Below are 27,902 nucleotides of genomic sequence, written 5' to 3' on the forward strand. Positions count from 1 at the left end.
TCACTAATGGTTGCTCTGTGAAAAACAGCCTTTAATGTTTTCTCTCTGATTTCATATTTTCCTGGGAAAACTGGCTCCTTAGCCTAGTAATTTGAATCCATGTACAGAGATCAAGTTGCAAGTCCCAGCCTCCAGGTTTGAAGGATAGAAATGGCATTGCTACTCAGGGCAAAGACCACTGACAATTCTTTTTCCATGGGTAAATCACTATCCCTTGTGTTATGTTGTTACTTACTCCCATCTTCAACTGGGGCATCTGAGAATAATTCTGATGTTACCTCACCAGTCCTGGTTAGCCCAGTGCTAGATTTTTTTTTTTTTTGGTTGTTTTTATTTTCTGCTTTAGGAAACAAATATCGTGGCACTGACTCACAAAACGCAGTGATGGGAAGACCAGATCATACTTAAAGACCTCTTCCTCTGGGGCACCTGGGTGGCTCAGTCATTAAGCGTCTGCCTTTGGCTCAGGTCTCGGTGCTGGGGTCCTATTACCATTACTACTATTACTATTTGAAGTATTAGTGACCACAGCTAGCCAAGTTAATTAGAACAGAATTGTGGGTTAAGATAAACAAAATTAATGTATAAATCAATAATCTTCACATGTTAAAGCATTTTGCTACACAATGTATTGAGGAGTATATCCCCTTTAAAACAGCAAAGTAAAATAAAATTATTAATTATTATTTTATTTATTATTATTTATTGTTATCATTTTATTTATTATAATAATAAATTATTATTTAGTTTTTATTTTTAAAGATTTATTTGTTTTGGAGAGAGAGAAAGCTTGCACATGGTGCGAAGGGGCAGAAAAAAAGGGAGAGAGAATCTCAAGTGGACTTTTTGCTGAGTGTGGAGCCCAACTTGGAGCTCAGTCTCGTGATTCTGAGATCAGATCTGAACTGAAACCAAGAGTTGGATGCTTAACCAATTGGGCCACCCAGGCACCTCATGAAATACCTTTAAATACTCTTAAGTAGCAGTAAGCTAAATGTGAAAAATTAAAGTGTTTCTGAAGGAACCAAAAATCTAAAGGAGACTTGAAAAAATGAAAATGCTTTCAATATTTTTTTTAAAATATTTTATTGATTTATTTGACAGATCACAAGTAGGCAGAGAGGCAGGCAGAGACAGAGAGAGGAGAAAGCAGGCTCCCTGCTGAGCAGATAGCCTGATGCGGGGCTCGATCCCAGGACCCTGGGATCATGACCTGAGCTGAAGGCAGAGAGAGGTTTTAACCCACTGAGCCACCCCAGTGCCCCTTCTTTCAATATTTTGAGATATGTAGGATTTAACACCAAAAAGACATCAGTTATCCATAAATTTATTTATAAATGTAATATCAACCTGATAAATACCAACAGAATTCTCTCATTCCTCACCCACCTCATCTGGCATGATTGAAGCTAAAGGGACACTGGACAGGGGAGAAAACTGTCCACTTGATAGGCCATGGGAGAGTAGTGTCATCAAGGTGATGGACAGGGAATGCCCTGAGAGGAAGTTGGAGTAGCATAGGGAGTTGGTGTCGGTGGGGCAGTCCTGAAGACACAGTGAAAGGGATTTTAGGAAATAAGGAATTTGGGCCAGAAAAAAGTCAAATAGGGACCAGTATGAGGATTTGATGAATGGTGTACAGTAGAGAGATTTCTGATGGTTTCTAAGGTGAGGTTTCTAAGAGAAGACTCTTATGGATATAATCCTCTCCTGGAGATGTGGAATAGCCTTCTCAAGTTGAGGGTTATTCTAGATACAGTATGATGGTCAAGAAGAAGGTGGAGAAGGAGGAAATGCCCATCACTTACCTAAGCACGTATGGCAGCCTTACCTGCATCAGTGTGGAGTACTATGTGCTCAAGGGCAATCACTTTAAGAAATGCTCTGAGTGGACTCTGGTCACAGAGCTGCTGAGCTCTCAGTAATCGTACTGAAGAGAAGAGGAAAGTTATGATGGGGAAACATTGTCATGAGGTAAAATAATACCTGATGAGGTAAAAGGAAAGTCTGGTTTTGTTATGGCAGTGTTCAAGTTTGCTGATCTCTGTACTCCTGGAAAACAGCAATGATTAAGAAATCCCCCTACCTTTTTGCATTCTGGGAAACAGCTTGATGCAAAGAACCACCCTTCTCTGTATGATGTAAGTTTTGCAGTGTTCCCCTTGATTACCCTTGACAAGTCTAGACACAGCAATTCTAAATCCCCATTCTTTGTCTCAGGAAGGATTAACTGCCCTATTTGTTCTCACTGATGGACCTGAACAAAATGCCCAGGCATGTGACTTCAGTAAAATTTAGTTGGACTCTTCTCCTCCCCTCCGATCTCTGGCTTGCTCCTGAGGTTCTCCAAGGCAGTGGAACATAAAACAGCTCTTCTTTTATGGCCCCTCCCAAGAATGAGGACCAAAGAGAAAGCTTACAGACACACATAAAAACATTCCTTTGCTTGACTGTCTGATAATGCCACCTGTTCATTCCCCCACACCTGGTTGTTTGTGGTCTTGTTTATTCCTCCATAAAAATGTCCTTTCTGTCTGACCTTTAAGACACTTAGGGATCAGATGGCCAGTGCATTCTCTAATTGCAGTGGTCTCCCCACCCCCATAACATTTTCCTTCCTGATGTCTGGACTTCAATGTGTTTTTTTGATACTTTGTAACTCTTTTTTTTTTTTTTTTTTTTTTTTTGCTGTCTGACATCTACGGTGTTGCTTGTTCACCCAAAGTGATATCTGAAGAGTAGCTAAAGCCAGAAAAGGGCTGCAGATACACACTGGAGACCTCTCTTCATGGAGGTGGGAGGTGACAACCGGCAGCTTGAAGTAATGAAGTCAAAGAATTTTCAAAAGAGTTCGGAAAGAGAGAATAGACTTGGGGTTAGAACCTTCAGGCATTTGAGAAAAAATCAAGAAATCCTAGTACTGGTGATGTTCAGACAACACAAGCGTTGGCACACCAACCCCTTCTTCATAGTGGAAAATACATGTACAACTTGACTCCCCCAAAACTTACCTACGAGTTGCCCACTGTTGACTAGAAGCCCTACCAATAACATGAACAGTTGGTTAACACAGATTTTGTATGTTAGATGTATTCTTACAGTAAAGTGAGGTAGAGAAAAGTAAATGTTATTAAAGTTAAAAGGAAGAGAAAACACATTTACATACTGTACTCTTTTAATTAAAAAAATCTGTGTGAAAGTAGACCTTTGGAGTTCAAACTCATGTTTTTCAAGGGTCAAATACAGAGGGAAAGCAATAAAGTAAGAAATCTTTCCTCTTCCTGCTCTTCCTCCTCCTCCCCTACCTCCTCCTTTCTTTTCTTTATTTTTTTTTTAATGATTAACTCCATGAATAATTAGACAATATAAAGGAATCCTTAAGCAGCAGTTATGATACAGTGGAAGGAGCATTGAAAATGAAGATATTTGGAATCTTCTCCTACTTTAACAATAGTTACCACTTTGACACTAAAAGTAATTTTATGTATTTGACTGTTAAATAAAGGGAGTAGAATTGATATTGTGAACAGAAGCATCTAAAATGAAGTAAAACATGTTAAGAGGCCATATATTAGAGCCAGGGGGCCCTGAGCAGGTTAGGCTTATACTCAGTTGTACTTGGATAGAACATGAACTTTTTAGACTGCCAACCACAAATAGCATATCCTATTGGAATTCTCTGAATGAGATTTATTTTGCCATACTCCAGCCTTGCAGTTTGCATAGTAACCTGGCCTATCTAGATCAGTGTTAATTATTTTTACCTATGTCCATCATAATTTTTTCAAAACAACTTATACAAGCATTTGGATTTGCCTTTATAAACTCTTTCTCCTCACTCCTTGGAGCACATTTCATTTTCCTTCTGAATCCCTGACTCACCAATTCAAATTCCTAAAGACCCCAAATAAACTTTAGGTTTGCTTTATTGCCCGAGTTCTTTCTTCTTCAAGGTATTATCTGTCTAAAAATCTAAAAATCCAAGTTCTGTTTTGTCTTCAGCAGGATTCACTGGCTTTCATAAAAAATGAAAAGGCTGCTGTCAGAGCTTTCAAAGAAGCAATACAGAATGTTATTGAAGTCAAATCCTTAAAGAAAGCTTTGAAAGAAAATTATTCTAAGGACAAGTAATGTTATAATTATGACACAAGTAAATGATGGTGTGAAGTAATTATCTGAAAGTGAGCAAACATGAAAAGAAGCCAAAATATTGACAAACCAATAAATCATTTAAAAGAAAAAAAAAAAAAAGCCAAGATGGAACTTGGGCCCAAATGAGTGTCCATTTCAAATTTTCCATCACTGCCTTCTGAAAAAGACTTTGTAGTTCCCCCTGAACTCTAGAAGACACCAGCTGACCTCAACATAAAAACATTAAATGAACAAAAAAAAAAAAAAAAAAGAGAGAGAGAGAGAGAGAGAAAGAAAGAAAAAGTCTGAAAGCCCTATTAGCAGTAGGAGTGATGGGGAAGAAAGATATGAAGAAGAAAAGTTTTACCATCTTCCCTGTCTGAGGATAGTGGTTTGACAGTGGTGAGGGCTTCTTCATTGGGAAAAATTATTGTTCATATTGAAAGAGGGAAAGTGGTTGCCATTTTTCAGTTATGGAACAGAGAAGCCCCAAAAAGCACTACCTTAAAAAGACATCCTTGAAGCCTATGGAGTTAGAGAAAATGGCAAAAACTGTTCAAGGATTGACAACAGGAAGTCTGAATCCATGCTTTCCAGTTCTTTCTCAGGATCCAAGAACTCTGGAAAGAATTTATGGGGAAAAACTGACTCTGAATAGCAAAATGGCAGTTTGTCCTCAAAATAAACTTGAGATCAAGACTCTCTCTCTTTAGGGGCACCTGGGTGGCTCAGTGGGTTCAAGCCTCTGCCTTCAACTCAGGTCATGATCCCAGGATCCTGGGATAGAGCCCTATATAGGGCTCTCTGCCCAGCAGAGAGCCTGCTTCCTCCTCTTTATCTGCCTGCCTTTCTGCCTACTTGTGATCTCTGTATGTCAAATAAATAAATAAAAATCTTAAAAAAAAAAAAAAGAATCTGTTTCTTTAAAAAGAAACAATTGCAGCTACTCCCTCATGGTTTATGGGAAACAAGCAAGAGTTGCTGTTCTTTTAAATAAGAAATTAAAATTGTTGTTTTAGGGGTAGAATGCACATTTGATGAGTGATTAGTGAATTCTCTGTGTACATTTCCATCTAAAATTTTTTTCTTTTTTTTTTTTAACTAGCCTATTATTTAATTTATTTTTTATTAACATATAAGGTATTATTAGTCCCAGGGGTACAGGTCTGTGAATCATCAGGCTTACACATTTCATAGCACTCACCATAGCACATACCCTCCCCAGTGTCCATAACCCAGCCACCCACTCCCTATTCCCCTTCCCCCCAGCAACCCTCGGTTTGTTTTGTGAGATTGAGTCTCTTATGGTTTGTCTCCCTCCTGAACCCATCTTGTTTCATTTTTTTCTTCCCTACCCCCCAACGCCCCCCACATTGCCTCTCAAGTTCTTCTCATCAGGGAGATTATTGCAAATGGAGAGATTTCATTTCTTTTGATCTAGCCTATTATTTAAACATGTATTTGAGTCAGCCTCTTTGGAGTAGTCCTGGAAATAAGTTTGTTTTTGTCTCTGTTTTTCTTTTTTAAGTGTGTTCAAGTTACGTTTATGTAAGCCTTTCACAAACCAAGTATATATTTAAACTCATTTTCAGTAATGTGTTCCAGAATGTTTGCTCTATGAAATGATTTTGGATTTATAATTGTCTCCTATTTTTCATTTGTGCGTATCATTTCACTGGTTCAACTCCAGTGTTTTTGCCTTGAAAATAAATGTCAAGATAAATTTAAAGTAATAATAGAAAATTATTTGGAGGAAATTATAGCAATTGAAAACAGATCAACTTTGGGGCCTCTGGGTAGTTCATTAGGTTAAGCATCTACCTTCAACTTAGGTCATGATCCCAGGGTCCTGGGATGGAGCCTCTTACTGGGCTCCCTGCTCAGCGGGGAGTCCGCCTCTCTCTCTCCTCCCTTTGCCTCTCCCCACTGCTTGTTCTCTCTCTGTCTCTCTCAAGTAAACAAAATATTTAAAAAAAATAGAAAATAGATTACCTTTGTTAAGTTATGCCTGTTAGCCAAACTAAGATAAACTTTTATTATGGAAAAAAAAAACTTTTATTATGGGTATACAGGTAATAAATTATACCAATAAAAATTATTTTTAAATGTAGTTTAAAAAATAAAATAAATAAAATAAATCCCTCAAGAAATCTCAGATGTTGGCACCAGGCATTTAGCACTGATGCCTCTGTGAAAAGATTTATGTTTGCAAACCATCTGTCAGTGAGTAACTACTTTCTCTTGGAGTGATTGGGTTAGTTTATTAAAAACTTGTAGAACATTACTTTTTCCTTTTATGCAAACTCCCATAAAGAAACTTAACTACAGGTAATTTGACAAATGAAATGTTAAATATCCTTTTATCACCATAGGAAGAAATGGTTTTATCACCACAGGTAGTAAAAGACAGCCATTGCCAGAAAACATGTAACTTTTGCATCTAATCAGTCAGAGCACCCATTTTAAAGTACATTTAAATAAAAATGGAAACATATTCATCAAAGCAGCCCAATGCCAGTTTTCAGGAGAATTTTACAAAAGCAGTGCTTTCATCAGATTATCAAAGGCAAGTGAGAATTGCCCTTTTGGACTTATAAAGGAGAACAGAGAAAGGAAATTGACTTAAATGACTAGCATCATTAAAATTAAGTAGGATGTGAAAATATTTACACAGAGTAAGTGCTGCAACTAAGTTAGCTATTTCAAATGTCTTCAGTTTGCACTTGCCCAACTCTCAGTGCTAAATTTTGACATTTTGACTTAGACTTGTAATTTTTTATACCCATCTTGTACAAAAACACTCAGCATACAGTCAGCTATTGATGCGTATTTATCAAGTGTTAACAATCATCCAGGAAGTGTATTAAGATTTTTATTACTTAATCTTCAACTCCATAAGATGGCCACCATATTAAGAGGAAGAAATTGAGGCACTGAAGGTACAACTCGCTTACCCAACCTCCAACAAGTACTAAGTGACAGATTTGGGATTCATACTGTGAGCTCAACCTCAAGCCTGTGCTCTTAAACTGCCCTGCCTCACAGTCATAAATCTGGAAATTTTAGGAAAGATCATTACAGAAATTAACCTCACTTGTCCCTTTTCCTTTTTTTTTTTGCTTTCTTTTTTCCTTGTACTCTCCCTGTACTTCTCCTTGGTTAGCTTTGCAGCAGTAGGGAGATTTGTTAACAGGAGGGTGTGACATTTATTATTTAAATTTTCCCTTGAGAGCTGGCATCAGGAAAGTGCCATTCTACTCTATATTTTTGACCTATAAAATCTGCTTTTGGGGAGTGTTAAAAAGATAAGCATTGTTGCGGCGCCTGGGTGGCTCAGTGGGTTAAAGCCTCTGCCTTCAGCCCGGGTCATAATTTCGGTGTCCTGGGATGGAGCCCCACATTGGGCTCTCTGCTTGGCAGGGAACCTGCTTCCTCCTGTCTCTCTGCCTGTCTCTCTGCCTACTTGTGTTCTCTGTCAAATAAATAAATAAAATCTTAAAAAAAAAAAAAAAAAAGAAGATAAGCATTGTTAAAAATTCCCATAGCCGGTTCCTTAAGTCAAAATTTCCACTCATGCATTAACCTGCTAAGTAGTGGCTCTAGTAAGCTTACACTGTATTTAAAGCAGCATTCAAAACATACCACAGCTTCTCCTGGTTCAAGAAGAAACCAATTTAATTTCTTGTTAATTTAGCAGAAAGACTTTGCACACTCAATAGTCATATGACCAGATTGCTTAACTGTCAGAGGCTTTCTTAACCTTCACTGTTGATAAATTATAACTAAGATCCTTTCTTTTCTGAGAAGAAATTATGCACGTAAATGAGTTTTAAAGTTAAACTATTCTTTGTCAGAATAGATATGTTTGATTATGAGAAACATTTCTCTTAATTTCAAGAGATTTTATTTACTTATTTGACAGAGACACAGTGAACACATACAGGGGGAGTGGAAGAGGAAGATGCAGTCTTCTTGCTGAGCAGGGAGCCTGATGCGGGGCTCAGTTCCAGGACCCTGGGATCACGACTGGAGCAGAAGGCAGAAGCTTAACGCCTGAGCTACCCAGGCGTCCCTGGAAACATAGTTTCTTCACATGCTGTGTTAATTAAAGCCAGAGTAAAGTTCAACACACTTCTGCTTATCTGAATTCATCTTTACTCATTTATGGATTTATATATATTTTTGTTCTGTAAATCTCAAATGTCTACTACTGTTGCTGATACTAGAATTAGAGTAGTTAACAAGGTTGATCATAGATCCAGCTTCTATAGGGTTTACATTTGGATGGACATGTTAGTTCTGGAGGATATTTTTTTCCTATTAAAAATTCAGTAGGAAGCAATTTATCATTGACCCGCCCAACTCTGTATAATTATAGCTGTCCATTCAGAAGAATTTGTGAATTACTATCAGTGTTAGAGGGTCTGGGTAAAAATAAATAAATAACCTGTGTTGACATGTGAGAATGTCTTCAGATCAGGGTACCTCAGAGGGATTCAGTTACATGATTAGGTTCATATGCATTTCACGATCATTAGATCCTGTACCAGATTAAGTACGTAAGTAACATTATTGAATGTGTTGCTGTGCTTTCATGGATTACTTTTAGTTGATACTTCATGTAAGTACAACCTAATCCATTATCACATAAATTCCATCTTGTATTTATAAGAAAGCAGTCACATAGAACTTTATCAAGGCTTTTATACTTCTTTAAAACCTGGAAACTTGGAAAGATGTGATTACTTATTCTTAAGCAAAAGTACTTCAAAAAGAGGAAGGAATCATAATTATCCAAGGTTTGCAAACTGTTTTCCCTAGATTTACATGATTTTTTTTTTAACTTTTAGGATGAAGTTAGTGTTTTTGCATAAGTACTACGTACTAAACTGGGAATTCAAAAGTTCTTGAAAATTGTAAGTTTAAAAATTAATCCATATTACTAAATTGTAACCATTTTCAACATCTCTGGAATATCAAGCTAGTTGAATATGTTCATCTGTGTCTGTGTACAAGTGGGCAGGTAAATGGATGGATGGAAAGAGGAGTAGAAGCTATTTTGTAGAAATTGAATTACACTACAATTAATTAAAATATTTAACTTAACTATACTTGAACTTACCAAAAAATGAAATGGGAATGAAGCTAGCAGTGCTGAACTTTAAATGTGTTTCATAAACACAAATTTATTCATTTTTTAAAAACTCTTTATAATTAAAGGCAAAGAGTTAAAAAATACTGAGATCGGTATAATTTTAAGTTTCATTCTTAGATAGTATCAATTTAATCCTGCCATTAAAGATGAAAGTAACACATCTGTACTCACCTCTTTCCTCTTAGATTTTGTAGCTATTTCTGTCTTGTAAACATATTTAAAATCTGCATTTACTTCGTAACCGTAATCTCTGTACTTGTTTTATTTTTGTATTTTGTATTTAATGGATCCACTACCCTTCCCCAGTCACATTCATAATATTTGAGGGACTTTTAAAACACCATCTCCAGTTTGGCTGGATTTCATTGTCATAAGAATTTTTTTTAATGCCTTTTCAGTTAAGACTCACAGGTGATACAGTGTTGGGATTTCTGCTTGCTCTTAAAATTTTATAATTATTTATTTGTAGCTTTTTTTTTATTTGTAAGAGGATACTGAGCACTCATTACTGTGTTAGACTGAGTGTACAGAAGATGTACACTTTGAAATTCCTGACCTGGGAAACTTTAAAGTTGAACAGTTGACCATATACTATACTAAATACAGTAAAATTTATGTCCCGGATGTTGTATGGATTTTCAAAAAGGGAAGAAGTGTTTGGACAGAAGCACAGAGATGAGAACTAGTCATGCAGAAGTATCATCAGAATTTCGACAGTGTCGGGAGTACATGGTAAGACCCAGAAGGATGGCTGAAAGTCAGGGGCAGGAGGTATAGACCAGCCCCTAAAGGCCCTGAAACCCAAACTTTCTTCATAAGCAGGTGTATCACAAAACTGTGTCCATCAATTCCAGCCCCGCTCCTACCCCACCCTGAGTTGTATGCTGTCGAAATTCAACTGCCTTTTGGCACGGAGTATTACATTTGTCCTTTTTTCACGGCATTTTTAAGTTGGCTCTATCACAGAGTTGACTTTTTCAAGAATGGGTCTGATAACACACATATTCCCTTAAAAAAAAAATTGACACACATTTGACAACGTCTGCCAGTTGCTTTTGCACTGGAGAACAACTTGGCTACAAATAATATCAGTTTCACACTTTCTTTCTTTCAATATCTACTCTACTATTTTCAAGCAATAGATTTTGCTTTATGGAATGGTGAAGACAGCTTAATGTTAAGCCCTTACAAGTGACTTGCTTCTTCTCTTAGAATACCGAAGAATTTTGTCTGTTATATCCTTTAAGATTTATCAGTGTGTGTGTGTGTGTGTGTGTGTGCGTGCGCATGTGTGCGTGCACGCGTGCGTGTATTTGGGGTTATGAATTTCTCTAAGTTGTCATCTCTCGTTTTTTTTCCTAAAAATAAAAATGTGTACCCTTTCATTTGTGGTTTCAGTTCTTTCTGTACTCTGGGAATATTTTGCTGGATTATATCTTGGATAATTGTCTGGTTTATTTGTTAACCTCTTTATTGTTAAGTATCATCATCTGGCCTTTTTAAAAATTCATTGTCTTCTAATTAATTATATATTTATCTCTTCCCTTTACACTCCTGTTAAAACAATATGCCAGGTGTTTTTTGTTTTTGTTTTTGTTTTTTCATTTTGAAACCTTTCTTTCTGGTTCTAATTGTTTACTTACCCTGTTTTGACCTTGTTTAGAATCTTTATTTTCCCCTCATCTTTAAATTCCCCACTTTTATATCTTTGCATTGACTTGTCATCTTGTCCCGGAGCTCTTGTTTTGTTGAATCTAGTTGCTTAAATTCTGTAGCATGAGGACTTCTCATGTAATTATTCTCTATTCCTTGGGTTGTGTTCAATTTCAAACTGGGGGTGGTTGTGTTATTTTGTCCTGTTTCTGTTTTACTCAGTGTGTTTATACTGTGCCTTTTTTCTGCACCTATCACTCTTGTTTCATTTGGGATTTATATTCTTACCTCATCATATTTTACTATAGGTGGGAATTTCCTCAGACATCCTTTGTCTTTGTCTTGCTGTGGTAGCTGAAATATTCACTCACCCTGGCCCTGGAAGAAGATATCCACTCCCCAGTCCCTAGAGCCTTTGGATATGTTACTTTAAGTGTCAAAAGAGCCTTCAGGAAGGGAGCAAGTTAAGGATTTTGAAGATAAGATCCAGATTATTTCTGGATTACCTGTGTGGCACTGGTATAATTGAAAGAATCCTTAGAAGAGGGGGGTAGGAGAGTGATCCACCAGAGAAGCAGTGGAAGCAGATACAATGGAAGCAGATGTTGAAATGATGTGTTTTATAGACGAGGGGAGGGAACTAGAGCCAAGGAATGCAGGCGGCCTCTAAAGCCTGGAAAGGAAAAGAGAACCGATTCTCCTCTAGAGTCTCTAGACTGAACCGATCTTCCTAACACCTTGATTTCAGGCTCTGAGATCCAGATGGGACTTCTGACCTCCAGTACTGTAAGAATAAATTTGTATTTGAAGCCACTAAATTTGTTCCACTTTACTATAGCAGAAATAGGACATGGATACAGTAAAGGATTCTTAGGACAATTCTTTCTCTTAGATCTGGACATCATCTGAACCATTTTACTGGTGGGTGAAATTATTCTTTTTTTTCCCCTTCCTAAGAGTATTGACTATTAAGTTCATAATTCTCCTTAGCCACTAGCCTGGTCAAGGAAGCAGTTGTGATTATTCATTGATTATATATTCTTTTTATCTCTGTCTGTCAATCCCTTCCTGATGCCCTGCTCTGTGGACATGTGTTTTAAGGGGCATGACTTCTCTCTTTAGGAATGAATTCTGTCATATGTACCTACCATACTCTGTTTGCCCATTCTTCTTGAGTTAGAAACTAAACTAAACTAAAATTACAGTTCTTTGCTAGTATAGATAATGGTATAGGTATAACTCTGTAACAATCCCTTTATGGAATGAGATTATAGGTCATGGGTTAGATGCTTATTTAATTTTGTAATAGTTGACTGTTCCACATGGCTGCATAAGACATTTTAGATCATGAAGATTCTTTTTTTTTTTAACCTGTATCCTTATAATCCTTTGTATAGTTTGACCTAATTTTTACCGGTGTGTCCATGTAAAATAGTATCTAATTTTTATTTTCATTTTTTTCTGATAGCTAACAAGGCTGAATGTTTCTGGGTGATTGTGCCTGCCATTCAGTAGCTCTAAAAGGCTGAGTCCCTAGTTAGTGAGGGGTATGTATAGAGGCGGCTCCTACTATGGCCAATGGAGACTGAAGGAGACTATAGATCTTGGCCTGGTCCTAGTACAGCTGATAAGGTGGCAGTAAATGCAGATTGTCCCTAAGGGAGGGGGTGTATGCAATGGTGGATGGGAGGTGGGATGGAACCCAGACTTATACCATGTTCAGACCCTGCACAGAGCCCAGCTGTTTCCAGACGACACAGACTGGGACCTGGGACAGAAGCCTGGAGAGTGACACCTTCAGGTTTGACAAGAACAGGACTCATTATGAGGGCCAGGGAATGTATTCAGGGACTTTCTCTTTCCCCAAACCTCTGGGAAAATAATTAGTAAAAGAGTAGCAAAAGAGTGGCTTATTGTAAAAATATATGAGACTATTCCCAGTAGTGGGGGAAATTCAGTGTATTTTTAGGGTTCTATAGAATTACGTCCTCAAATTCAGGCCTACAATATATACTTCAGCTGTAACTGTTTCACATAAGTTACATAGTATTACTAATAACATCTAACACTAACTTTTCTATCATTCAGGCATGGTTCTAAGCCTAGTTCTCTCAGGTACCACCTTATCTTCTCTGTGGGGAGTCTTAGTAATGTGGTCACTGTAAACACAAAGGAATGTTCTTTGTTTAATCCAAGTCATCTATTCTCTTGTTTGGATATCAAGTGCAAGTTATACAAATTCAAGTTGAGGATAGTTTCCACTGGATGACACAATTGCTCTAGTCTGTTGGTTGTGGCAGTCCTTCAGTCCTGTGAGTACCGGCTGGGCCCCTGGGATGCAATGATGTAATCTCTAGGTCATAGAATAGTGATGCTGACTTACATCATAATAGCCCTTGATGGTATATTGAGTGCTGGTCAGGACAGTGGTCTAGTGAGAAAGTAGTTTCTCAAGTGATTTGTTGTTCTTGATCGTACTGGTTTGATTCTTTGTTATCATCAGTTGAGTTTTTGAAAGTAGAATTTCAGAGAGAAAGTTACTGTCTGGAGTCCCTCTCTGAAGAGGTGAATCATGAAGAAGAAACAAAAAAGGAAACATCTGGAAAGCCCATCGTCCCCCCCCAAAATGCCAAAAAGTCAAGAGGTATGTGTTAAGCATATTCCCTGAGAATAAGGTAAGAAGGGATTGCCTCTAAAGAAAGAGGGAGAGAGGATTCGTAGCTGCAGAAAGGGAGAGGAAGAGGGAAGTGAGGGAGGGATGTGTTTATGCTGGTCTTTCTGAGGACTCAGGTGGTCTCAGAGTAGAGAAAGTTCAAATCCTTGTCTCTGTAGCTGAGGACCTGTGCTATCTATACATGTCTCCCTGGGCTACTGCATCATATGGTGGTTGATTAGTACAAGTTTTATTGAAAATTGTTTTCCTTTATGTTATTTCTGCCTAAGGGCATCGGTTAAGTATATGATGTTATTAAAAGTTTTCTAGTAGTACATTCTCCTGTTAATGAAGAAAATGTGACTCATGGAGGTGAGGAATAACTTTTAAAAAGCACTTAAAACTGGTTGTACAGGGATGAGAGTATAAAGTGAGAATTTATTTACTCAGAAGCAAGAAAATTGTTTTGTCTCAGAGGATGAGAAAGTGAGTGTGGGGCTCCTATGTGAATTGTAAGGAACAGGCAGAGCACACGCACACTGCTGTTTAATGATAAGTTAAATTGAGGAAGTAGTTTGTTTCTTTCTGAAGAAATGGAAAACTGAAAGAGTTCTGGTTACTATGGAGATTAAAAGTAAACAGGTAACTGCTGTGAGTCAGAAACATTGTTCAGTGGTGGGAGGGGGACAGATCAGAGCTAACCCCAACGTTCCAAGTGGTGTCTCCTACTCCAGGTGGATAACTTGGTATTTCCAATAATGTTTGGGGTTTCTGGGAAGTGAGGTTATCTGCAATTCACCTTCAGTAAAGTTCATGCATGTTGAGAGTTGTTCCTGAGTGTAAAGTAAACATGCACTCACAACCATGTGTTCACATAGATACACATATAGAACATTAATGCCCCAGGAAAAGGTAATTATTATCAAACACAATTGTCCATTTACTCTGTACCAGGTCCAATTATTTGCCTCTCAAAAACACATTATATCCCCGCTTCATTAGCTAGAGTAGATCTGGTCTTTGAAGCGAATGCACAAATAAATCTATTTCTTGCTTATGTAACAATTCAGAGTATAGTAGGGCAAGTCTCCTGGGCTGATGGAGACTTTGTTTTCATTAACAGGAGCTTTCAAATAGATGCTGGGTGATCCACATCTTAGCTGGGAAAGTGAAACGTGTGGAGGGACATAGAGGAGGTGTTTATGATTCTGTCTGGAAGTGGCACATGTCAATTCCACTCATTGTTCAGTTCAGAAAACTTAACCACGTGGTCAGAATTGCTACAAGAGTTGTCAATAAATGCAATCTAGTAGTATGTCCAGGTAGAAAGGAGATAGCTTGCACTTACTGTTCTATTTACAAAGAGCACGGCTTATACAAAGCCAGCTACTCCTGATATAAACACAATAAATGAACCATATCAGGCCAGGAAAATGGAGGCCATGTGTATTCACTAAACATCTCACGTTGTGGACTCTTCTTGTTTGCTTTATGGGTGGATAAGCACACAAACACTTAATGTGGACCACATCTCTTATTTTTATGTAATTGAATTTACAAGAAGATCTGGAGAATCAACAAAAGGCAGCGGCCTCAAATTCAGTCCAGATGACAAAGAAGGCTTCATCTTCTTCCTCAGAGTATTTCTCCATCAACTCTTTGGAAAACAAGCTCACTGGTGCTGGTAAGGAGAGTGTGTTGAATAAATTGTGACTTACTGCACAGCCAAATTACCTTCTTTTATTCGACTTTCAGTAAAAACACCAACCATGTCAAATTTCTACACAAGACTTCTATAAAGCACAGCAGACCCCGATGCAGACAGGGTGGGCATGAGGCACTCCATCAGGGTTTGAGGCGTGTTGAGTGCTGCGGTAGTGGGAGCAGAGGGGGTTGGCCTGTCACCTTGCTGGGGGTTGTTGCTGGGACCTGGGTGCTGGGCTGGGTGGATGTGTGGCCATCAGAAGTGAACAGAGCAATCAAGGCATTGTGGGTGTTGATCTGCCCATCACTTGATACAAGGCTGCCTGATACAAGGCTGCCTGGTCTTCTTCCATGATCAACAGAAACCATCAGTTGCCAGGGAAAAGTCCTTACTAGGACTGGAGTAATCCCAGAAAGATCAGCAGAGAGCAGTGCTTTTTCTTGAAGAAATGCTGGGATAGGGTCTGGGTATGAGAATGTTAGCAGAGAAACATGGAAGGGTATGTCAGTGTGAACCACCAAAGCATTTATGTTATCAGGAAGGCATGAAAGTACCAACAACTTTAAGTAGGCCAGAAGTGGTCAGATTCTCAAGAGTTGGACTTAGGGTGGAGTAAGAGACATCCAGTCCGAGACCCATCCCTTTCATGTGCTTTGGTAGCCTGTGTTCTGACATTCATCCCTTTACAAACCCTCTGCACTCCTCATCCTCATTATTCAATTCCTTGTAATCTTCCACATGCTTCTGAATTCTCTATGCCATGTGGTTGTCCCTACCATAAAAACAGGGATGATTTCTCTGACTTCTGAAACTCTAGATAAGTTACCCCTGTTTTTAAATTTTATAGATGCATACAATGTATAGTTTGTGTCTAGTTCCTTTCATCATTAAATCTGTGAAATTTAATATTATATATATGCACATACATTTATATTTTCTTACACAGTCTTCTCTATACCTCCATTTCCTTTAGATCTTTACACAGTCTCAAAGCTCATATATTCTTTCTCTTACAACTTTTGACTTTTACGTCCTCTAATGTTCTTTCATTGTTCCCTTAGATTACACAAATACACCAATTCTACTCTCAAAGACAGTATTCCTAATAATTATCTGGTACATCTAAATCCTGCAACAACATATACACCCCTAAATCTGTTGTCTCAGGTTGTGGAATCTACATATGTGGATATGTGCAAAACTAAAACACATAAAGCATGCATACCATTCTCAGTCACACAAAATTCACCCCATATTCAGAATCACAAACACCAATGCAGTTACACATTAGGCCCTGGCCCTGTTTGAACCAACGTGTTAGGAACTTTCACACACAAAGCACCTTACATCCATCACACCATTATGATACAACAGGTGCCCAGTACACGTATCAGACACACCCACAGGAAATGATGGTATTATTAAACAGTTAACTAGTGAGCAGTGAGCTTGGTTACCATGGCAACAGAAACACTGACATAACAATGAGGAATAAGTTCTTCAAAAATAAAACTTGTTTGTCTCATTTGAGGTTATAAATCTCTCGGAGTTCAGAACGCAGAGGGTAAAAGTGTAACAAATGGGAAGGAAGGCAAATGGTACTGAAAATCCTAACCACAGTGAATGACTATCAGGAGCCATGGTAGCAGCATCCAGACAGAAAGACAGGATAGTGCAATAGGCCAATTCTTTGCCCAAACTAAAGATAACTATTTAGGGCAAAATAAGTATTTGCATGGGGGGTGGGGAGAGTGGAGAAAGTAGAATAGGGACAAGAGTGTAAGAGGGGAACAGATTGGGACCAGCAGTTTTTATGACTTATTCAGTATTTTAGGACCATCAAGTTACACATACATTATCCCCAACCTGGCCAATCTTTGGAAGACAGTCTTCCAGACCATGAGGCCAAAAGTGAATCACCTGTATCAGAATACTTCACCTGTTACTCCTCATTCTCTTAAGAAGAAAGGAAGGGCATTTCAAGTCTAGGCAGATGAGGGAAGAGGGGGTCTGAATAGACCTATAGACATCCTGCTCAGCATCTCTCCAAAGCCAGAGGGAGAAAGGTGCACATGAGGCCCAGTTATAATCTTATTCTCTGCCCTGATTTGGGAATATGAGTCTCCTGTTTCTGTACCCTCAATAGGAACTCATTACAAGCACTTCACTTTTAGCGGGTAGAGAGGAACTGTGTGCCTACATTGTGGGGAAGATATCACTTATTGAGGGAAGAAGTGGAATTCATAGGCACAGTATTCACAATTTGTGTAGTGTCAGTTAAACCTAAAAGGGAAGAATAAATGTAAAATGAAACCATAGCTTGTAGTACTCTAGAAATATCAAACTGCAGAGTACGTAAAAGCTCCAAATTGATAGTCATCCACATTAAGGGTCCTATGCTAATGACTTCCTGAACGTGAACTCAGTCTAAAACTACAAAGCACACAATCTAAGAAAGGTTCTGCAAACATAGTGAATATTAAGGTTTAACATCAAAGAAGATCATTTAATTGAACAGTGGTATAGGGATGGTAAATAAGAATGTTTACAGTTAATAAAGATGTAAAGTCATAAAACACTACAAAGAAAAAAATATTTAAAAAACCTAAAGTTTTAGAAGTGAAAAATAATGTTATAGAAATTATAAATAATGTGACACACAGATCACTTTTAATAAAGGGAAGACATACTGCTGTACGTCTCTAGAAGGATGCTGCAGTGTCACCCATGACACTCATGCTACCTTCACATGCAATGGCCATGTCACCTCTACAGTCTTTGCATAAAATTGTTGAGGAAACGTGACAGACACCTACAGCAGACTGTGTTCACAAACATGGCACACATACTAAGTCCCTAGAAAATACACCACCCCCACTGAATTGTCTCATTTCTAAACCAACATGACCTATCAGACACACTCCAGTGACCTAAGAGAAAAAGTAGTTGCATTTTGTGAAGTAAAAATTGAGTTATAAGCTTCCCTGAAGTTTTTAAACCAAGGAGGAGATGTAATATGTTTGAGTTAATTTCTAAGGAACAAAAATGGACCTATTTCCTGAACATTGAGTTTAGAAATGTAGATTAGGAGGAAGAAAAACTAACCGGTGATTTTTGTGATATGTTTGAATTCATGGCAGAGTTCGAGATGATCCTAGAAATACACATATTTTACCAGGGAAATAACCAACAGCCTAGAATTTCGCTGTTCATTGGTAAGGTTTAGAGGTAGGCTTATGTGTACGGTGAGTGTAGATGCAAAAATTAATCAGAACAGTGTGTGGGAATGTGAGGAGGGTGACACCACCAACTGGGCCAAGTGACAGCTGAGCCATTTGGCAGTCAGTACCTCCTAGGAGGGGAGCTGTGCCCAATGTGGGGATATGTGGCCTAGAGTCAGCCTTGGGAACCTACTAGAGTCTCCTGGTCCCGCAGAGCTGTGCAGCAGAGCCCTCAGGTAAGGTCCGATCCAGGTACCTGAAAGAGGAGGCCAAGGAGCAGTAGTGGAAGTCTGTCAGTTCCTTCCTGTAAATTCGAACCCTCCCAGGAAGCAACAGGACTTTCATATCATAAACCACAGCTGGCAGACCAAAGACCTTTACTGACATGCTCCGAATTTATTCTTGTGGTAAATAGAATAGTCAGAGGGCAGGCATCTTATTACCATGTACTAGGCAAGAATTTGAGCCTCTGATCCATGGCAAAAAACAACATAAGGCTTTCAGAGGTAACCAGACATTTCATTCCAGAAAATGTTTTTAGATACCTAGATTTTAGAACTTCAAACAGAAGCTGGACTATAATTTTAATGGGGACAAGTGCCGTGTGGTATATCATACATGCTATTTCTTGAATGTTTAGTGAAAGCAAAAAAAAAATTAAGAAAAAGTCACCTATCTGCTCTCCCTTCTCTTTCTCAGAAATTTTAAACACATCTGAAGATATTTTATCTGGACCCTCTGGGTTGGCCAAGGCCATGGCCAGATGGCAGCAGATGCAATCTCACAATACTCTTGTGTGTCTGCAGACAAGCTTTTTCACCGTAGTTTGTGGTGGGGGAGAAGTAGGGCTGAGGGGGAATCAGGCAGGGAGGTGAGGCAGCATGTTAACTCAAAATTAGAATTAAGTGCCCGTGCTCAGCTATGGCCATAAATGGCCCCTTTGCTCAAGGACTGCCCAAGGTCTCTGTTCTTAAATAATAGGCAGAGATGTACCATGTCAGGATCCTGGTCTTCTTTGGAAGATGCTCTTAAAGGATCTGAATAGGAAGATTAAAAATCTAAGAGAAATGTAGAAATACAATTCTGGAAGAGGAGTTTGGGGAAAGTTAGTGAAGTCTTAATTTGAACATCTCCAGCACCAGGATTCCCAGGAAGACCTGAAAATTTATTTTGTCTATATAATATCATATCTATCTATCCTCTCTCTACATATATATGTGTGTATAGATAGACACCAACATAGAAGTAGATAGATACACTTACAGAATTCTTCATAAAACTTGTACCCCATCCTCCCTAATTACACAGTTTCTCATGAGGAAAATCAAGCTGAAAATACCCAATGTTAGTGACTCCATACTGTTTCAGAGACATGGTTCTTTCTACATCTTCAGTGTTCTTTACACATCTCTAGAAATCCTACATGGAAGGTACTCAGTATTATGGGCATCCACCATAAACATAATTTTGATCATTGTTATTTACTTCTCTTTTGGAGTAAGTGAAGTTTTAAGAGGTCAACTCACCTTAATATTAGAGTTTTCTACTGAGAAAATCACTTAATTTCTGTGAGAGCAAGTGTCATGTGTGGTAATGTTGTCTAACATAGAGTGTTTACTCAGTGTGGCTCTTCTGTAAGGATACAGACTCCAGAAGATGCCGCATCTCAATATATTGTTTTATTTTTATTCGGTTCACCAGAATTCAAGACCACCCAGGAGGATGCAGCCCATCCTAAGTCCTCTGCCGTGGTCCCTCCTGGTGGTGAGGCTGCAGAACAAGAATCCTCTGCCTCATCCTACTACACCTGTTTCTCCTCCTTATCTCAAATGATTAGGGCTAATGAGGATGGTAAGGGAAATACACAGGTGGGGTCTGAGCATGGATGGGAGGTACAACTGAGCTGCTCAGCCCAAGCCCTCTTATTTAAGTCTCCACTTAAAAATCTGAAGAGGGCTTCAGGGCAGAGGCACTAAGACTGAAGGCTCTGCAGAGGGACAAATGGGAATGTGCCTCCAGGGTTAGGACCCAGTTACTCGTGAGAGTGCTGGGACAGCTGGGGGCCGGGAAGAGCACTGTGCTGGTGTGGGCCTTTCATCATAGTCTTCCCCCTCAGGTGAGCATAGACTCCTCACACACACACTCCTGCATCTGTCTGCCTTCCTACCAGTTATGGTCCCATTTCTCCTTCCCTTTGCTTTTAGACATGCCTTCATTCTTCATCAATCTTCCCATTCTCTTGTATGTGAGGGTGCAGCTATGCCCTCATACCCTCACTCCTTCACACAATCAGACTCACCCATTTACACACTAATGCCATACGGAATTTACATCCCCTCACACCAATCACCTGGTTTAACTACCTCACACTAAGCCAAATTGTGGAAAATTGGTACACCCTGAGAGGGGTGCACCTTCATATAGAGCCTTACTCATCCATGTGTCACTTCATGCACGAAGACATTGGCACTTCACAGAGCTGCATGTTCGGGGAACTCAGGTCACTTCTGGTAACACTCTAAGTCCTGTTGTCTCATGACAAGAAACGGCCCCAGTCCTGCACTTGTTCATATGCTCTGCCACACTGTGGAATACGCATGCACACACTCATCTGCCATTACCTTGCACCATCATCAGAAACACTCATCAGGGTCTCCTGGGTGGCTCAGTCATTTGGGCAGCCAACACTTGGTTTTGGCTCAGGTCATGATCTCGGCGTCATGTGATCAAGCCCTGAGTCAGGCTCCATGCTCAGCAGAGAGTCTGCTTGTCCCTCTCCCTCCACCCCTTCTGTCTCTCTCAAATAAACAAAACACTGAAGAAAAAGAAAAAACCCACCACTCACCAGCTGTGTCCAAAAACACACTTGCAACTCCACAAGACACACCACACCCTCATTCCCACATAGCTAGACCATGTACACACCTCAAAGCATAGCACTCAGAGAATTCTGAAATATCAAATGTGTATATACTTAGGCTCCACATGTCTGCATAGGAATAGTCTCATGGGCATCTCGCCTCCTCCGGTTACCGCGGACTTATTCTATTTGTCTTACACTTGAAATTTTCTTTCCTAGGAGCTCCTCAAACAGACCAGCTTGTTTCTTGTTCCAAGAAACGTGAGACTTCCTCACACTTTCTGTATAGCTCCTTTACTTTGCAACTGGGTAATGATCCTAAGCCTTCTGTGTCCTCTGCAAACACAGAAGAGGAAACATTCATGAATGTCTACTATATGAATGTAAGAAAAAAAAAGGGGTGTGGCTGTCCTCAATGATGAGCAAGAAAGCCTGGAGCGTCCCACCAAAAAAACAAAAAAAGAAAAAAAGACCTTTTCTGATCTCCAGGGAGCAGTCACTCCCTCTTGCGCTACTAAGGAGCCACCAACTTGCAGTGTATCCAGGCAGACAATAGAAGAGCAGGAGAAAGGGAAGGAGGCTGACAGTCCACCAGTGCCTCCAGCTGCCGAGGAATATCCCAGGGCCAAGATGCCTGAATGGCTCGTGGCCCTGGATAGTGGCTTCAGGTGCATGGCCTGCTGCTGGGTCTTTCCCAGCTTGGAGGTCCTCCAGGAACACGTGAAGCATGGAGTCCGTGAGGGCTTCAGCTGCCATACTTTCCATCTGACCTTGACTTTGCTGGAGAGAAAGAAAAGGGTAGAGAAGGAAAAGAGTAGGCACACAAAGAATACTAAGAATACTGGCATATAGATGCCAGAAAGCGAAAAATTTTGGCCTGAAGTTGTCTTCATACAAATAAACAGAACTCTTTCTAGCCCCTCCAGGAGAAGCAGTAGAGTAGGCCAGACTCTACTGAGAGGGGCTTCATCTTCTCTAAGAAGCCCTAGGACCCATTTTTGTTTATGCACATCCAACACCACCTCCACTGCCAGCCCACCACCACCAGGAGCAGACAACCCCTTTCAACTATCTCCACTGCTCTCCCAAGAAGGAGGGAGAAGAAGGCAGTTCACACCATGCAGAACTGCAAGATGGTCTCATACAAACTAAAGAGCAATGACCACTCACATATCATCTCTACCTGAAAAAAGGAGACTGACTGAAGGGAAAACTGCTGGGGGCCGGATTGTAGAAGAGGTGAGGGCCCTAGGAGTAAGAAAACATCTCAAGTGTTCTTGAGACTCAGGTTTCTGCTGGAGATGCCTCCCAAGGTTCCAGGATAACTGTGTTGAATAATTTCCTTCAGAGGAATACATACTTGGAAGTAGAATGCTTGCTTGATGACAGATTAAGGAGATTGCTTCCTTTCTATGCCCTTTCAGGAGACAGGAGTAAAGACCTGACTAGCAGTTAAGCAGGGCTGAGAAGCCTGGGCCCACCATTCCTAGATTAACCAAATGTCATGGGAGTCACATCCCTTGGCCTGCCTCCCTTTCCAAGGGGTGCAGGGCAAAGCAGAGACAAACTTTGTCTGTTGGAGGAAGGGTTGGTATGCAGGCTAGATGTAGTCCTGCCCTTTTCCTGGGTGAGAGTGAGATCTCAGATGTCATGTTCTAAGTTTCATACCTAGAAGACATGCTGAAGAGTTATAATCAGAGGATTCCTTTTCTTCCCCCCTTGATATGTACTAGGAGCCAGTAATTCTGGCTGCTTCCTTTAAATTGTCAGAAGCAACTGGAAAGAAATAGGGATAGAGGTTACCCTTCTGTCATGGACCATTTCTGGCAACTTTTTTTTTTTTTTTTTTTTTTTTTTAAGAGCAAGAGCAAATAGATGAAGAGAGTAGAGGGAGAGAAAATTCTTCAACAGGCTCCCCACCCATTGCAGAGCCTGACTCAGGGCTCAATCTCATGACCCTGAGATAATGACCTGAGCTGAAATCAAGAGTTGGATGCTTAACCAACTGAGTCACCCAGGCACCCCAGTTTCAGGCAACTTTGAATGTGTTGCTTTCTTGAGGATCCCCATGTTCTTTTATGAAAGTTCATGATTCCTGCATGTTCTTATTTAGTTTTGTTATAGCATCAAGTGCTTGTTCTAAGGGATGAGTAGGGGGGTTAAACATAGATGAGACTGCAAAGACTAGCAAAACCAGCTTTGTACCACAATGAATGAGAGTATATCTTAAAAAGAAGGGCTCTTCTTCTAGGGTCCAAGAGTCATAATGGAATCTGGGAATTGCCCTAAATTTTTTGAATCACATAGAGTGAATGAATGTATATCAGTAAAATAAGAAAAGCTGCCTTCCTCATTGAAACAATCTCCTTTCCTGTTTTGGTGTTCTTGTAGCAACACAGACCCACTGGCCCAAAGATTTCAAATGATGGTGTCCAGCACACCCTGCAGTCTGATGGGAGCACAGAAGTTCTCCTAAGCCCGCCTAGCATCTAGGGATGGCTGGCTGAAGATAGATATACCTGATGCTCTGCAGCTGCTCCCAGTTGACCTGGTAAAATGTGGTGCCCAGCTCTAGAGAAAATATCCGCCTAGAGCCATGAGAAGTACAAGGAATGCTGGGAATTACTGGGCACTCAGGAGCCCCATGGAATAACTCCTGCTGACCCTCCCCACCCTGCCAGGAGGCAGGCACCATTGAAAATCCCTGCAAGATTGCCTTGTTGGGAAGAGGGCAGTATAGGTAGATGTTAGTTCTGTGATCAGGCCATCACACCTTCCTAGAGCTTTGGCTGGTGGAATAAGAAGATTGATGACAGCTTGGCAGAACTCAAGGGAGGAGACTGTTAACTTGACAGAGGATCTAAAAGGATATTCTGATCTCTTTCCTCCATTTGACTTCTACTTGTTGCTTCTCAAGTCCCTCGATTTACTGTAGGTTTGAAGACCTGGCTTATAGTCTTACTCTCCAGCCCCACCCTTACTCTTCACTCCTCCACATCTTCTCTCTATGAATATGTGCCTGAACACTCCAAATATCAATGGTCCAGATTGTAATCCATATTCTTCCTCCCCTCCACTTGCACCCAAACATTTGCTCCACTGTAGTCTCTGTTAACCTATACTTATTTTTCTATATCCTTTTCTTTATATGAACATACACCTTTCTCCTTATCTTTTTCTAATATACTCACTTGCACAGTTATCTGGCTGACAGATAGACATTCTTATTATTGAGAGAGAAAAAGCTATTTCACAAATGAAACAAAAGCAAAGAAAACCCCCCACTTGGCTTCTCTGAGCTTGTGCACACATAGGTGTGCAAATACTTCTTATACAGTCACAGGAGAGAGGATGGAACATGTAATAAATCATCATGGATGATCAAATATGTGTACACAAGGGTGTCACAGAAGTTATAATGCAGCCTTAAACTTAATTTTAGAAGCATAAAAGACACCAAGTTTTGAAAAATATAATTTACATGTTCAATTATTTGCAAGTCTCTTACACTTCAATTGTGCATTTTCAAAGATAAATTTTTAATTTTTCTTTTGTCACTCTTCCATAATCAGAAGGTCAGAAACGGAAATTTTCAAGTGTTCTTTATAGTTTGCAAATAATATAAGGAAAATTAAAATAGTTCAACTTTGAAATGGGATCATTTGTAACTTTTAGCTTTGCACTTTCAGAAGTGCATGTTTCAGAAGTTCATGACTGCTATATGGCGTTTGGGACATACATATTTACATAGGTATATACAGGTTTGTATAACAGTTTATATATGTATATATATATATATATATATATATATATATATATATATATATATATATATATACAAACCTGTATATACCTATGCCTATACATGTATTTCCTTATCTCTCTATATATATCTCAGATATAGTGAGGCTGTCCCCATGGATATGGACATATAAGAAGTTTATGTGCACTTGTGTGCCATTGAAGCCAAGAGAAGAATTATAATTGTTTTTGCTTTCATCTGCCTAGTTCTTTAATCTTCTTCCTGTGATAGTGTCTTCACTTTCTGGCCAAATCTATGGGCAAGCAAGTTAGACTAGCCAAGTGAAGTCCTTCAACACTTGGCTTACATAGTTTACCTAGGTGTAGAACCTGTGTTGGAACAGTCTGTACTGATAGCTTAGACAATTGAAACAGGAGCTAGAGACTGGGCAGTTTCCTGGTGAGTGATCTTTTGTCCGCAACCCAAATTAAAGTCTGTGAGCCTGCACTGCACTGCTTCAGTTCCTCTTTTTTGGATAATCTGGCCATTTCAGTTAGTACTTTAATATACTAAGCATCCCCACCAACCCTTTAATAAATTTTTGTTTTGTTTCCATTAACCTGAGTCATTTACTGTTGTTTGAAACCTAATGTCCCTTAATTTGGATCCCTTAATTTAGCTTCAATATGATCATTTCTTCCGTTTTATTTATTGAAACAGTATGGCCTAGAAAGAAATAATATTATATTCCTCTGACTTTATACTGAAACAGTAAGGGATATACTTAAACTCAGTAGGTATACTATATCCTTGATTAATTAGGAAGGTGCAGGAAAAATGTTTGGGTGTATAAGCAAAAGATCAGACTTCAAAACAGTCAAACTGGATTTTATCTCTTACTGCCACTTAGCAAATTCACAGACTTTCTTAGTCAATGTTCTGTCTTAAAAATGGATTTCGTAATACTAAAGTAATACTAGTGGGAAGGATAATGAGATGCAAGTAAAAACACATTGCTTAGCTACTCAAAAGATTCATTCATTTTTGGTATTTGCTTTACCTTTGATTATCAGTAGTTTGAGTAAGATGTGTCTGGGTAGGATTTTTTAAAAATATTATTTGAGATATGCTGAGCTTTTTAAAAAAGTTTTTAATTTTGATAAAACTCATCAGAGAAGTCCCATGTATACCCATCACCCCCTTTTCTTCAACATATAGTTCATTACCAAACAAAGGAAATTGACTGGAACAAAACAACTAAGCACATTGCAGACCTTACTCAGATGTTACTGTTTTTGTGTGTGCTCATATTTTGTCTGTTTTTATAATTCCATGCCATCTTATGCCCTGTATAGAATTATATACATATCACTGCAGTCACAATACAGAAATGTTCTGTCATCACAAAGCACTTCTCTGAGGCTTGTCTTTATGGACACCATCCCCCCACCTCCCAATTGTCCCTTGCCCCAACTCCTGACCGCCACTTCTGTTCTCCATCTCTGTAGTGTTTTCATTTCACAGATTTTATGGAAATGTAATCATACTATATGTCAACTTCTGAGACTGGCATTTTCCACTAAGCATAATTTTCTTAAGATCCAGCCAAATTGTTTGAATACACTGATACTTCATTACTTTATTGCTGAGGAGTATTCCATTTAACTCTGTAGAGCATTGCAACACATCCTATGTTCTAAGGTCCTTGGCCATTCATGATTAAAAAGCTGCTGTGACATTCGTGCAAAGGTTTTTATGTGGATATCAGGTTGCTTCCTCTTAGTGTAATGCCTAAAGGTGTTACAGTATAAATATTAGTATAATGTATTATACATTACAAGTATTAGTATAATATATTAATATAAGTATAGATATAAGTATTTTTAAGCCATTTTAAGAGATATGCAGTAGTTATTTGTGGTTGTTTGAATTCGTGTTTTCTTGTGACTAAGGATGTTGACTATCTCTCTTCATGTAATTGACATTTGCAAATTCCCTTTTGTGAACTGTGTGTGTAGGTCTTTTACTTCTTTTTAAATTAGGTTGCTTTATTATTTGGAGAGTGATTTGTATGTTTTAGGTATCAGTTACCTGTGGGTTATGTGGTTTGCAAATCTCTCTCTTCTGGTGACTTGTCTTTTTGTCCTCTTAACAGGGTCTTGGGCCTAGCAAAAATTCCAATTTTTAGGAAGCCAAATATATCAACTATTTTTTATTATGGATAACACTTTTGGTGTCATGTCTGAAAACTTAACTAAATCTAAGTCCCAAAGATTTTCTGTGTTTCTTGCAAAATTTTTAGGCCTTTCCATTTTTCATGTATATTTATGATCTATTTGAGTTCATTCTTATATAAGGTATGAGGTTTAGATGGATAATTTATGGTCCCTGATGTCCATTTTTTCCCATACTGTTTTATAAAAAGAGCTTTTCCTTGGGGCACATGGGTGTCTCGTTTGGTTTAAGTGCCTGCCTTCATCTCAAGTCATGATGCCAAGGTTCAGATCCAGCCCCACATCCTGCCCCCTGCTCAGCAGGGAACCTGCTTCTCACTTTGCCCTCCCCCTCCCCCTGCTTATGCTTGCTTTCTCTCAAATAAAATATTTAATTTTTTTTAAAAAAGGGATATTATTCCAACACAGAATTGATTTTGTAATATTGCCCTCAAATGATCTAATCACATTTGTGTGGATCTTTTTCTATGTTCCCTATTCCAGGTTCCATTGATCTGTGTGTCTAGATATTGATTTGCTATTGTATTGATTGATATAGATATTGAATA

At 39.1% G+C, this 27,902-nt stretch overlaps 1 protein-coding gene across 1 annotated transcript; it reads left to right on the forward strand.

The window, feature by feature from the left end:
* Nucleotides 1-1,763: 1,763 nt before the first annotated feature.
* LOC309860915 (uncharacterized protein) lies at nucleotides 1,764-24,105 on the forward strand (the record flags this gene model as incomplete). Its single annotated transcript, XM_082723355.1, has 6 exons — nucleotides 1,764-1,863; nucleotides 13,443-13,583; nucleotides 15,154-15,276; nucleotides 20,220-20,369; nucleotides 21,598-22,617; nucleotides 23,770-24,105. The coding sequence occupies 5 exons, from the start codon at nucleotides 1,764-1,766 to the stop codon at nucleotides 21,795-21,797; spliced, it is 714 nt and encodes a 237-aa protein (XP_082579481.1). The 3' UTR covers nucleotides 21,798-22,617; nucleotides 23,770-24,105.
* Between the last annotated feature and the right edge of the window lie 3,797 nt (nucleotides 24,106-27,902).

This window comes from Mustela nivalis (genome assembly GCF_964662115.1).
Source record: "Mustela nivalis genome assembly, chromosome: 3".
Taxonomy (NCBI): domain Eukaryota; kingdom Metazoa; phylum Chordata; class Mammalia; order Carnivora; family Mustelidae; genus Mustela; species Mustela nivalis.